This window comes from Ovis aries, chromosome 8 (genome assembly GCF_016772045.2).
Source record: "Ovis aries strain OAR_USU_Benz2616 breed Rambouillet chromosome 8, ARS-UI_Ramb_v3.0, whole genome shotgun sequence".
Classification (NCBI taxonomy): Eukaryota; Metazoa; Chordata; class Mammalia; order Artiodactyla; family Bovidae; genus Ovis; species Ovis aries.
In genome coordinates, this window is record NC_056061.1 from 35,580,087 (window position 1) to 35,594,975 (window position 14,889).

A 14,889-nucleotide genomic window follows, 5' to 3' on the forward strand; every position below is an offset into this window, starting at 1 on the left:
TGCAGAATTTAATATCTCAAACTTACTCTTTTTTTCTTCTTCCCCTAAAGTTTTATTTCAATTATAAGTGAATCCTATCACTATTTTAAGGGTCAGTGCTATGGACCATGGGCTTCCCAGGTGACTTAGTGGTAAAGAATCTGCCTGCCAATGCAGGAGATGCAAGATGCGGATTCGATCCCTGGGTCAGAAAGATCCCCTGGAGAAGGAAATGGCAACCCACTCTAGTGTTCTTGCCTGGAGAATCCCATGGACAGAGGAGCCTTCCAGGCTACAGTCCATGGAGTCTCAAAGAGTCAGACACGACTGAGCAAATGAGACCACAACACAGCTCTGGGCCATAACCACTACTAACTAACTCATACACAAATAAGCTTGTATGTGGGAAAGTCTCTACAATGAGTTATCTTTAAATAAATAACTTACCATTGCCAAGACATATGGAACATGTCATAATGGAACATATACATATGCAGCCATATATGTACATATATACATAAACACATATACACACATTAAAAAATGACAGACGTCATAAAACTCTCCTTTAGTTTTCAGTTTCTGAAAACATCCTTCTCTAAACTGAAATTAAAAAAACAAACACACATACAAAAAAACCCTGCTTTACTTAAAATTCTTTCTCTCTTCTCCCTTGGTTATTTTTTTACCTTCTTGCTTTTTACCTGAAACACTCTTTCTTCAGACACTCCCATCACATATTTCCTCAGTTCATTCAAGACCAAGCTTAAATTTCACTTTCTAAATATGATCTTTTCTGACAATGCAGCTTAATATTCAATACTTCCTAATGCCTCCATTGCTTTATTTCTCTTCATAACACGTCATATTTGATCCTATATACTGACATATTTTGTTATTATCACTCTATACTAGAATGCAAACTCCACAAGGCAAAGAAGTTTTGTCTGTTTTGTTCACTCTTATATCTCCAGTACCTAAAACAATAATGACACAGAGTAAATGTGTGATACTTGTGAACTAAATAAGAAATAAATTATTTTTTTTAAATGAAGAAACAAACAAATGATAAATTAAACATTAAATATTTAGAGCTCTTCGACTAAGCAAAGTGTCACCTTTGCTACATGGGTCATGTGAACAGGTTGATAATTATACTACAAAATTGATGATGAACTATATTATCAACTAAACTCTTGCATCGTATGCACAAAGAATAGAATTGTGAGCTCATGTCAGGAAAAGTTAGGGATGGTTACTTCACAAATTAACCTTGTAAGAATATTTTAAGGTAAACCTGGAGGTGGTGAATAGATCCTTGAAAGAGAAGAGCATAACAAGCCGAGAGAACAATTTGTGCACAGCAAAGAGATTTGACAGAACAGAGGATGATTGTTAAGGGTGAACTACAATTATTCAGGGAGAGCTGCAGCCTAAGTGTTAAGAAAGCAAAGACCAGGGAAAGAAAATCAGAGGCATGAGGGTGCCAGCGAAGAAAGCCATACATGCCATGCTGTGGATCTAGAACTCATCTTTCCCGGAAATGAGGAACCACCAAACAGCTTTATGCCTGGGCATGACAGCACCACACTGTCCTTTTAAAAGAGACCATTTTGACTGCATCAGAGATACGAACTTAAATAGAGGACAGAACATAGTCTAGGTGATTTAGAATAAGGATATTAACTAAGACAGCTGGTTGGGATGGAGGAAGAGGTAAATTTGAGAAATGTGATACAAAAAGGAGAGGTATTAAGTGATCAGTTAGAAATGAAGGTTGAGAGGACAAACAAGAATCTAGAACGGCCACTAGGAATCTAGCTAGATGAAGACAGAAACCCAAGAGAAAAAGCAAGTTTGGGAATAAAAGCAGTATGTTTGTTTTTTGTTATGCTGGGGGAGATATCCACATAAAGATGACCAATGGGTGACTGGATCTAAGGTATCCAGTGGTGAGTCTATAGCATTCAGTCAAAGAAAGGCATAAGTCAGATGGAAGGCTTCAGGGAAAGTGAGGTAAACAAGCACAAAACAGGAAGCCTGGGAATAAAACCTTGAACGACATGAGCTTTTAAGGAGCAGAGAAAGAAAAAAAGAGTTTAAGAGTATGAGAATGGGAATAAATGGCTGAAAAGGAGATAACAAGGAGAGAATGATGGCACAGAGGCCAAACTAGGAGAATTTTACTCTTCCACTAAAGAAAGGAACAGTCAAAATTGTCAAGTACATCAGAAAGATAATTTAAGTGCTATCTTTCTCCTACACAGCACAGAGAGGGAGACAGATAAGACCAGAAAAAGGCTAGCAGAAAAGTAACTACCAAGATACTCATGCCAATATGTTTCATATTTAAATATAGAAAATTGGTAGTGTTTGACTATCATCAGGAAATTATTCTCACTTTATGTTATTTTTTTGCTTATTTTCTAATACTGGCAAATATTACTGATCATTGTAGACACTGTAGACATACATGTATATTTACTCCACTATTGGCAGAAATATGAAATGTATGATTGTTATGGATTAGAAATTAGATATTTGTCTTTTAGAGTTGGCAGTACTTTAAAGACTTTAAAACTCAGAGAAAGAATTCATTCTATGAACATGTTTAAAAATACTATTGTGTAACCAAAGTTTAATAATAATATTCCAAATAATTTTGAGGCTTGCTTAAATAGGAATAAAGAACCTATGTTCATGCAGAACCAACTTAATGGAAGCAGTAATATGCCATGCTATGTATTCACCTATATCCAAATAATTAGTTTTAACTCATAATTGCTAATTGTATTTCCACTTGGAACTAAAGAACTTGAAGGCTCTGCACTTAGAACATATAACATATAATCAATCATCTTAGATTCAAATTATCCCAGTCCTTGAAATAAAATTAAATTTATTTGGTTAGATGTTTTATAACAGGCTTCCCTAGAATTGTTATATTATTCAAAAGTTAGTAACTTTTAAAAACATATTTTTCCCATTAGCATCTACTGAATTATTTAATTTTATTTATTCTATTTAAACAAATATACCCCCCCCCAAATAAAATAATTTTTACTGTTAATTGACTTCGTGCATGCATGCTGAGTCATTTCAGTCATGTCCAACTCTTTGTTCTCCAGGCAAGAATACTGGAGTGGATTGCCATGTCCTCCTCCGGGGGATATTCCTGACCCAGGTATTGAACTGCTGTCTCCTGCCTCTCCTGAATTACATGTGGATTTTCACCCACTGTGCACCTGGGAAGCCCCATTAAATGACTTTACATTTTTCTTAAACTAACTCTAATCATACACAAGAGTATCTAGAAAATAGTCTATAAATAAAGTTCATTCAAGTTAATAAAGTTAGTAAAGAAATCATTTCTGCTTTTGCTTAGGATAAAGGTCCTGACCTTTTTTCCTATACTCATGTCATGAAATTAATCAAAGTTAAGTTTGTTAATGTTAACATCTAAAAAATTTACTGATTTTCTTCATTAATTAAAAAAATTTACATTCTCTCCCCTAAATTATTTTCAGGTCTATATGCATCTTCATGACTGCCTACTCTGAACTTTCTTGTACCATGACTCTGTTTTTTGTCAACTGTCTTCATTTCCTTCTATCACAAAGTAGTCCAAATGGAAAGCAGAGGAGCATTATATGCCCATACTAAACTTCTATTTTTCAAGATGGATTTCTCTCTCCAATATAACTGTATGAGTCAAAGGTGCTTCAAGTTTAATGTGTTAAAAGTCAGACTTATTATACCTTTTCCCGCATTTTTTTTTTCTTGTTTTCCTCTTTTAGGTAAATGTGCCATTGATTAGTAGTCCAGACCAGAAATAGAGTGGTCATTCTCACTGTCTCTCTCTCCATTCCTTCTCTGTTTACTTACATACTAAGTCCTGCAATTGGTATCTCCTAAATCTCCCCAGAATTCTATTTCAATATCCTTCCATCAAAAACTCTTTAATTGAAACTTATCTTTTTTTTGACTTGACTAATTCAGAATTCTCTTGCTTCTGGTCTTATCCTATTCCCCATATTATCTGAATAGCCCTAATGCATTCTCCACACTGTAATCAGAGAAACTACCAAAAGAAGTTCTGACTAAGTCATTCCTGTTCTTAAAATAGTGACAACAAAATGAACCAAATAAAAACATGATAGCTATCATTATGTCACAATATTTAATACAGTGAGTTCTGCAGTTGATAGCGTTGGGTCAAAAATGCAGATCTACCATTTACTTGGGCTTCCTTGGGGGCTCAGTCTTTAAAGAATCTGCCTGCAATGTGGGTTCAAACCTGGGTTTGATCCCTGGGTCGGGAAGATCCCCTGGAGGAGGGCATGGCCACCTACTCCAGTATTCTTGCCTGGAGCATCCCCATGGACACAGGAGACTGGCGGGCTACAGTCCATGGGGTTGCAGAGTAGGACACAACTGAGCGACTAAGCACAGCACAGCACCATTTACTTGCTGTGAAACCTTGGGCAACTTACCTCAACTTTTTACATCTAAATATCCTCATACTTTAAAATACAGGACTGAAGATAATTTCTTTTTCTTATAGTTAGGAATAAACAGAACACAGCACATGGCTTTTTTTTTTTTTCATGGCTGCCCGGGTCTTTGGTTACCTTATAGACTTCTGTTGTTGCCCTGCAGCATGTGTGGGATTTTCATTCCCTGACCAGGGATCGAATCTGTGTCTCCTGCATTGGAAGGCAGATTTTCAACCCTGAGCCACCAGGGAAGCCCCCAAGGCATTTCTACTGTTGACATTTTTAAGCTCCTGCATGGCATCTGGTCCCATCACTTCATGGGAAATAGATGGGGAAACAGTGGAAACTGTGTCAGACTTTATTTTTTTGGGCTCCAAAATCACTGCAGATGGTGACTGCAGCCATGAAATTAAAAGATGCTTACTCCTTGGAAGAAAAGTTATGACCAACCTAGATAGCATATTCAAAAGCAGAGACATTACTTTGCCGACTAAGGTCCATCTAGTCAAGGCTATGGTTTTTCCAGTGGTCATGTATGGATGTGAGAGTTGGACTGTGAAGAAGGCTGAGCACCAAAGAATCGATGCTTTTGAACTGTGGTGTTGGAGAAGACTCTTGAGAGTCCCTTGGACTGCAAGGAGATCCAACCAGTCCATTCTGAAGGAGATCAACCCTGGGATTTCTTTGGAAGAAATGATGCTGAAGCTGAAACTCCAGTAGTTTGGCCACCTCATGTGAAGAGTTGACTCATTGGAAAAGACTCTAATGCTGGGAGGGATTGGAGGCAGGAGGAGAAGGGGACGACAGAGGATGAGATGGCTAGATGGCATCACTGACTCGATGGACGTGAGTCTGAGTGAACTCCAGGAGTTGGTGATGGACAGGGAGGCCTGGCGTGCTGCAATTCATGGGGTTGCAAAGAGTCGGACACGACTGAGCGACTGAACTGAACTGAGGCTACATGGGAGCTATAAAGCACTTTGCATATCTCACTAATCATGACAACAATCCCCTGATGTATGCATCATCTTCAAATTACAAATGTTGTCAACTCGTGTCTTTAAAGTCAAGTAACTTGCTGAAAATTACACAACAGAACCAGGATTTCAATCCAAAGTCCAGTCTATGGATATCCCTCTCTCTGTGTCCTTTTTGATTGCCTCTGAAAGGTACTGACTGAGTGTCTTTCTATCCCCGAGGCACTCGATGTGGTTTGAAAAGCAGGTTCACATCAGGCAGACACGACTGATACTGCTGTAACATGCAAACTCCAAAGCACAGTAGCTAGGAAAAAGCTCCTTTTGATTTCTCCTACATTTGCCTTGTATACATTCTCCCTCATTCTTCCTCATCTTCCTTTTCCTGATGATCCATTGTAATGAAGTGCCTGCAATTCCCTGACAAAGCAGCTTCCCAGGCATTCTCATATTTATTCCTTACTCCCTTAAGCCCCTTCTCTAATTGAAGCATTTCTTCTTGTGCTTTATGATAATTTCAAAATTATCTCACGTTCTCCAAAATTCTCCTCTGCCTTTAAAACCTTCCACTCCCCTAAATTCTTTTATGTCTATATTCATCTCCTAAAATGTCACAATATTATTTTCTTGTCTCTATCTGTACTTGTTACACTATAATAGTACCTGTTCACATCCTCTATCTTCCCCTCACTCAACTCTGAGCACATGGAGACAAAGTTTTACCTATAATCCTGTCTCTCATGCTGAACATAGATCTGTACCTGGTATACAGAAGATACTTGATAATGATTGTTCAAATAAGTAAACAAGTAAATATATTTTAACTGCTGTTAACATATAAGCACAATTCACTCCAGATTACTTATAAAATTTTTGAAATGATAGGAGAAATCATGTCTATATATCTGAGAATTATTGTTGAATCTACTTATTCAATGGCAAAGTATTAAAAAGCTGTCAAACTAAGTCGACCTTGGACAGATGACTTAACCCATTGGAGCTTCTTTGTCTAAACAATGGATATGATAATACCTTTTTATGCATTCATTCCTTAAATATTGATTCAGGTATTTCCATTAGCCAGGTAATACCTAGGTGCTAGTGATAGAATGCTGGGCAACCTTAGGTTCTAAGCTATTCAGATTCGTATTTGATCTAGTGGAAAATTCAGCCAAGAACAGTCATCTGTGATGTAATGATGTTCTCATGGGGGAGGGTCACAGGAGAACCACAAGGCTATGGGAATGTATTGAGGGAAACCTATTTCTGCTTGGGAGCTGGGGTCAGGACAGCCTTTCTTTGTGACATCTAAGTCAAATGGTGCACATGAATGTGTGGGTGCAAATACACAAGTGTATGTGTGTGTGTTTACTGGGGAGGAGGAGCAGGAGTCAGAATGAGAGAAACAGGCAGACAGGACAGTATTTTTCAGAAACCAAAGGAAATTTAATGGCTCAATTTAAAAGACCTAAGTGAAGGGTTTAGACTCAAGTTTACATTCAAATATTGGAGAGGTACAGGAACTAGATCACATCAGATCTTATAAGACTTTCAAAAAAGCTTTGACTTTATCCTTAGACCAAGAGAAACTATTAATAGGATAATGGTCAGAATTGCATTTTTAAAATTTACTTTTTACTGGATTAGCAGGAACATCAGTTAGGAGGCTGTTAGTAATAATCCAGATGAAATATTTTGACTTAAGAATTAGTTAGAAAGCATGAAAGAATGAATAGATTTAAGAGTTCTCAGAGGTATAGAATTAAATAACCATTAGAGCTTGATTGCGGGGCTGAAGAAAGGTTGGAATCAAGGCAGATGCTCAGGTTTCTACCATGGGCTACTGGTGGGCAGAAGAGCCAACTACCGGAGGAAGCAAGGATAGCGAGATGATAACCTATATCCCTACAGTTGTGTTGTTTTTATAGAATTGCTCTGAAGATTAAGCATCATAATTTATGTACAATAGCAGCTACCTCAATGCCTAGTGCATCATAGCTGTTTTCTGTAGTCATTTCAATTTCCTTCTTCTCTTTTCCAAAGTTGTACCAGTAATTTAGTAACAAATTTGGGACTAGAATCCCAGGCTTCTGTTTACCAGTTCAGAGTTCTTTGTTAATGGTCTGCTGATCTATAAACAAAGATGAAACACAGGAATTTTAAAGCAAATATTCACAACTTATCTTGGAATTGCTTACAAGCTGAGAGCTATCCAACTTATTTTTAGTTTATATTTAAAATGAATCATATGTTCCAAAATGACTGACAGAAACACAGCTTTGTTTCTGAAGCCAATTCTTTTCCATCATTTTGGACATCATTCAGAGCTATAACAGACTTTCAGGGTGTTTAAAAGCATTCATCCATGACAACAACAAATGCTAATTATCATAAAAAATAAACAGCTCCTGTTAACATCGTTTTCTAAGAATTTCTCCTACTCCAGCACTATATTTCATCTATCACCCCATCTGTTTTGGGGGTGGGAACAAAGACTGGATGAAAGTATAATTATCATGTATCAAACTGGACAACACAACAAAATAGAAATGAATATAAATGGGAGGAAGAGCACACATAATAAATCTGGAAAGGGGAAAAAGAAACATAAATAAAATGCACTTCATGCTGCAATGAACAGCAGATATATAAGTCCATAGTGAAGTTAATAATGTTTATCTCATTGGGTATAAGGTGGATGTTCTCCCATTTCAGTTCACTGTCCTAGCTGTCATCAGATTTTCTCCCACATGATCAAATAGTCATCTTGTTTACTTGGGAAGTTTACAGATTTTCTCTGTTGAGTTCTGTTGTTAAAATTCCACCTTGAGACTTTTAAACATATCCAAACAAACAAAAAAAGCCTACTTCTATGGATTTATGAACACAGTTCAAAGAGAATCTTCTATGTATCTTTGAGTCAGCTCTAGCCTCTAAAAAAATAATTAAGAATAGCAAAGTTCTCACAAGTCTGTTAAAGGGAAGAGCACACACAATACAGTGGTTATAGAGGCAATTATTTCACTACAAATAATACTAAAAACATGAATAATTTCATGTCCTTAATTATAAACTAGAAACTCAAGAAGGGCCAGGATTTTGTTTCTTTTACTGGCATATACTCACACCTGGTATTGTCCCTGGCATGTAGCAGATGCTTAATCAAAATTTGTTGGATTAAATATTGCATAAAATGAAGCATTAACGTGCTTTTTCTCCCCTCAGATGATTTTTAAGGATACCTATTCTATGAATAATCCTGTAATGACTCTTAGCATTCATATTGAAATAATCAAAGACTTTTGGAATATGTAAGTATTGATATCAACTTGAAGTGTTAGCTGTGGTAAAGTCTCTTTTAAATAGTAACTTAAACTTTTTAATAAGTTTAATCTCAGGTCAAGTTTCCATTAAAGGTCTATATATCTAATTAACTGACTATATATACATATATATATATATATATATATATCTGTTTAAATTTGTCACAATGAAGTAAATACTTAGAATAATACTCCAGCAAAGGATCAATTATATATGACACACTGCTTTGCGAGATTATGATGTGACCTTGATTACAAATCTTATTATCCCTTTTTTCACTCACTCAAGAACCACATATATGAAATAAAAATGTCACACCCATATGCATACAAACAGAATAGTAAGGAAAGGTGGTATATCATAAACATTTCAGACATTTGCCAACTGTCTTTCTACTATGAGGGGCTTTAGGATAATAAATAAGTATAAAATATCACATCTAACATACATATATATATAATATATGTGTGTATGTACCATGTGTATGTGCATGTACATATGAGGATATATAATATTTACTCAGAATTCACCTGCATTATAACAGGAAGGAAAGGAGAAGTAAATCAACAATAGACTCAGAATGAATTTATATTCATATTTTGTATATTTCTATATACGACCATTCATAAACATAAGTGGAGCTTTCCAGGCGGCACTAATGGTAAAGAGCATGCCTAGTTTTGCCTGGTGAACCCCATGGATGGAAAAGCTTGGCAAGCTACAGTCGATAGGGTTGCACAGAGTTGGACACAACTGAAGTGACTTCACACACATACAAACATAAGTGGACCAATTTGCAACTGAGCTAGCCCTGGAACATCATGTTATACATGCTCGGAGAAACCATTCACATAGAACCTGCCATTCATAATTTGGCATATATAACTTTATCGATGACACAAAATAATGATTTAGAATAAAACAATGCAATAAATTTAGTAACTCTATTTGAAGCTAAAAAACACATCAAAGGTACTTAGGTTATTTTAGGAATTTAAGTATTCTTTCTAAAATTAAGTTTTAAATAAAAATTTTACTTTTTTAACTAAAAAGTGCAAAATTACACTTGTGTGTGTGTGCGCATGTGTGTGCTCTGCTGTGTCTGACTCTTTGTGACCCAGTGGACTGTAGCTGCCAGGATCTTCTGTCTATGGAATTTTCCAGGCAAGAATGGGTTTCCATTTCCTACTGCAGGGAATCTTCTTGACCCAGGGATCATACCACACCTCTCGTCTCTGTGTCTCTTACACTGATTGGCAGATTCTTTACCACTGTGCCACCTGGGAAAAGCTTGCAAAATTACACTATTAATGTATATTAAGACTTACTCTTTCTTATCCCATTTTTTAAAAATTTCAAATTATTTACATTGTTTCTCCAACCCTGTAACTCCCTGTAGACCAGTGATAAACATCTTAAGGTGACATTTCTTATCACTAGGTAATAAAATAGTATGCAGTTTCTTCACCAATATAACTTCCAAGCAAATCATTACTTTATTTTACTTTTTACTTTCTTTGTATTTTTGAGGTTTATTTTTATTTGATACTTCAAGATAACCATTCATATATAAAATAACATGCATTACAACAAGAAAGCACAGACAACCTCTAGCCAGCAAATATTCATTTAAAGACACAAAAATAAATACCATGTAGTAAGCCTTTATGTATGCATATAAACAGTTTTAACATGCTATACAGATAGAAAGGTTATTATTTTTCATACACATTCTTTGCACATAAATACAGAAAATGTTAAGGCAAAATTCTAAATTTCTTTATTTCTCTAGATTTCTTGATAAGTTTCAGTGACAGCTCATTATAAGGCTTTCCTTTGGGAAAATACACTGAAACTGGTAGAAAAAAAATGGTTGAGTAAATGTTTCAATGTGATATTTCATACTATCTCTATCCTTCATCCAACACTATAGTTCACAGTAACTGATCATTCGCACAACAAAAGTGCTTATTTTACTCATACACAGGAAAAAAATGTGTGATTTAGTTGTTCTTTATTTGGATATATGAAATTAGTGTTTGATTACAAATGTTTTTCTATCCCTTAATTTTAAAACAAAAAACAATAACACAGCAAGAATCTCAAAAGAGTTTCAGAAAATTATCTACATTTAAAGCACAGCCCCAAAGGCTACTGATTTTTTCTTACCAGTGCTGTCATCATAGACAACTGTGACAGTTTTCCACTTGAAGAACTGCACCAAGTCCAAAATGGCACGGCTGAGTGAAGAGAAGTCTGGGTAGAGACTGACATAGAAGGAATCTTTGTTGTCTGACACCTGGTGCTTCCAGCGGGTCTGGATGTGGGGAACCCCCAGAGCATTGCAGATAGACTGAACTGCATTTGCTGAAGAGCTGTGCGAAGGCCCGAAGATGGCAGCCACCCCAAGAGACAGCTGATCACAGGCTGCAGAGGAGACAGAAGTCTGTCAGTAATGAGAGGAGATGCCAGTGTGCCAACAGAACCACATTATCATTGTCCCAAAGGCATCATTCTGAAGGACGATTTGTTTGCCCTTAATATAACATCTACATCTAGCTTATTTTACGTTTTGCCTAACTCCAAATATTCTCAGTTTGCTAGAAGGGAAATTCACCTAGACACCTACAGCCTAATGTTCAAATATAAAAACTCCACAAATAATGTCAAGGGAGGAGAGGGGGAAGGAGAAAGAGAGAGAATATTTTAGAATTTAAGGGGTGAATATTCATTTTGCAAAAATACTTCATATCCAGGGGATTCTTCAGGGAAATACTTCGAATCAGGGGAATAATGTTCCTTCCCAAACTCTCTGGTCATCCTCTACAATTTCAGATTCTGAATCAGAATCCATCTATTGGGAGAATGGCATTGAAACCTGTATAATATCATATATGAAATGAATCGCCAGTCCAGGTTTGATGAATGATACTGGATGCTTGGGGCTGGTGCACTGGGACAACTCAGAGGGATGGGAGGGACGGAGAGGGAAGAGGGAAGGGGGTTCAGGATGGGGAACACGTGTATACCTGTGGCGGATTCATGTTGATGTATGGCAAAACCAATACAATATTGTAAAGTAATTAACCTCCAATAAAAATAAATAAATTTATATTAAAAAAAAGAATCCATCTATTTTTCATGGCCCATCTATAATGCTATGGATGGGCACATAGTTTAGTGTCTGCAATATCTGATGATATAGGTCAAGCTGTGCATACAAAGGCCCATACAAAACCTGACATGAGTCACAGAGGGTGAGTTCATAGGGATTAATCTCACTGAGTAGGAAGAACATCAAAGTATTTAATTAAAAACAGAAATATTTAATCATCTTTATTTATTTGGCTTTTGGACACTATAAGACTTTTATGATGTACTAAATTAGTTTTAACTTTATATTTACATGTAGAAAATTTTATTCACATAAATAATAATTATAGTAATTAAGATACACATAAACAAATTAGAAGGTATTCAGACAGGAATAGCAAAACTGTGACAGGACTTTAAATTGTGTAAGGTATACTAAAGCAACTGATAAGTCTGGGTCTAGAAAGTCAATAATTACTGGAAACATGAAACTCATCTTTAAATACATGAAGAATCTGATCTGTGAAAGAGGCTAAAATTTGTTTCTTTTGACTGGAAAAGGAAGAATTAGGGCAAATGTATAGAAGCGTCTCATGAATTCTGACACAACTTAAGAAATGTTCAAATATGGAAGTCTGTTCCAAGAGGCAATAGTCTGTCTATTCCTGAAAATATATAAGGATGACTAAAATATTTAACAGATGACGATTGTTACTGGGATTCAGGGATCAATTAGATTTTCAGTCTTAATCCTTTCAAAATAGTTTGTCATTCTACTGTGCAAAATTTACTGATTTTTCCTCCAGAGATTTTGCCACATAAAATGCAATTTGATGGATGGATTCTTAAGCACAGAGATATTTAATAAATTTTAGTTAGAAAAAACACATTTGTTTAATCTTTTTTCAAAAATGTAATTTGATATATATATAGTTTTTGAACACATAGAGATTATTAATTTTAAAGTAATAATCAGAATTCTGAATCAGTAGAAAGTTTGGAGCTTCAAGTTTTTCACTCACATAAATTTTAATTCACATACATTGAAAATAAAAGACCTTCCTTCTCTAGATTTTTGACAAGTCACAAATCAAGAAATGTTAAAAACATTATATTAGCTTATACAGAGCTTCTGAAGAGTGTTTCAAAGAAAAAATAGAGTTTTGGGGTATCAGAGGAGTCATTTAAAAGCAATATATGATTCAAAAAATAATTCAAATTCTAATGCATCAGAGTTTATTGAGCAAAACAGTATTATCTATTAAAAATATAAGATCATATATCAGTGAAAATTTAAACATTGAACTTACATTCTTGCCTTGGAAAAATAAATTTTAAAAAGTTTAACAATGTCCAAATGAATTGGTATTTTATAACGAATCATATCAGTATCACATATATTACTGAGGTCTCATAAGATTCAAAACTATATTAGATCTCTCCTTTTTATTAGTGGGATTTTCTGGTAGCTCAGCTGGTAAAGAATCCGCCTGCAATGCAGGAGACCCCGGTTTAATTCCTGGGTTGGGGAGATCTGCTGAAGAAGGGATTGGCTACCCACTGCAGTATTCTTGGGCTTCCCTGGTGGCTGAGATGGTAAAGAATCTGCCTGCAATGTGTTGGGAAGATCCCCTGGAGAAGGGAATGGGCTACCCACTTCAGTATTTTGGGCTGAGAATTCCATACATGACTGAGCGACTTTCACTTCATATTATCTCTTTACATATTGCTGTGCCACCCAGGCAGTCATAGGTTAACAAGCAAGTGCTTCACAAGACAAGATCCAAACCATGATATCCACCATTTCAATATCTCACAAAGAAAGTTATTCATACACTTATTTGAGCTTTTTCAGCTTCAGGCAAAAGTCACTTCAGGAATTAGATTCCCAATGGATTTTTAATGAGTGAAAAATTTGTAAATATTTTTTAATATTCTAAAAACCAAATGAGTTTACCACCTCATAATTTTGCTAAGATATTCCCAAGGTAGTAAGATGTTTGTTATCAGAACATTCTAGTCTACTTTTTTTTTTATGTTGCTACTTTGAAGTCACCATTAAGAATCTATTAATATTTTATTTATACTGTACTCATATTCCATATTCTTTGGTCTAAATTATTTCATTTGAGACAGAGCTTCTTCTTCCTAATGGAAATAATCATGAATGATATCACTAATCAAATGCTCTTGTCTTGCAGCTAATGACTTATTTTGCAATTATGATGACACACATCGTATTTCACAATAACCTTTACCCCTATTTCAGCCTTCAAAACCTTTCATCACCTTGACATGGTTCTGAAATGTGGAAACTTATTTTTATTCATAAAGATATGAATTCAAAGGGCAGGCAGAACATAGGCTTTGATAAACACTAGTTAGCTGGGGGAAAAGAAGGATACTTTCATCTTAAGAAATATTATATCTTATCAACTGCCATTAATATTAATGAATTTAGAAGAACTCTGTACTGAGTTAGAATTATAAGTAATTATGTACATTTCTATCAATGTAAGGTAGCTAATAAAACAATATTAGCATTACAGAATAGCAAGCACTGTTTTAAAAATAAGAATTTAGAACAAACGCTTTCTAAGTCCACTCCTTTGAGAAAATCTACCTTATGGAATTTAATTTCATGAATGCTAACTATGCAAGAGAAAAAAATCACCTACTTAGACAAAGTAAGCCAATGAAAACATCTCTCAAAACATATTTATTTCTAAACCTGTTGTTTGGTTAAAATAATGCCTTGACAGTAGTTTCTCTATTACTTTAACATATGTATTAAACTCATATCTCAGAAAATTATATTTCTACTCATATTGAAAATACAGCTTTATAAAATAACAAATAAAATTCATAAGGTATTTTTATTATTTCTTCATGTAATCCAATTTTTATATCATTAGTCATTTATTCTCAGTTACAAAAAGAAATATCAAGTGGCTAAAAAATAGGCAACATAAATGAAAGACTGATCAAATTTTTCCAATTAAGTTTTAAAATTAGGCTGA

General features: G+C 35.1%; 1 protein-coding gene across 7 annotated transcripts in view; it reads right to left on the reverse strand.

Moving 5' to 3' along the window:
- Positions 1-14,889, reverse strand: part of GRIK2 (glutamate ionotropic receptor kainate type subunit 2) — a 732,858-nt gene that overhangs the window by 435,855 nt on the left and 282,114 nt on the right. For all 7 annotated transcript variants that reach the window (XM_042253366.1, XM_004011243.5, XM_060419222.1 and 4 more), the window contains one exon: positions 10,946-11,203. In XM_042253366.1, the coding sequence (XP_042109300.1) occupies positions 10,946-11,203 (258 nt within the window). The remainder of the gene's footprint in view (positions 1-10,945; positions 11,204-14,889) is intronic.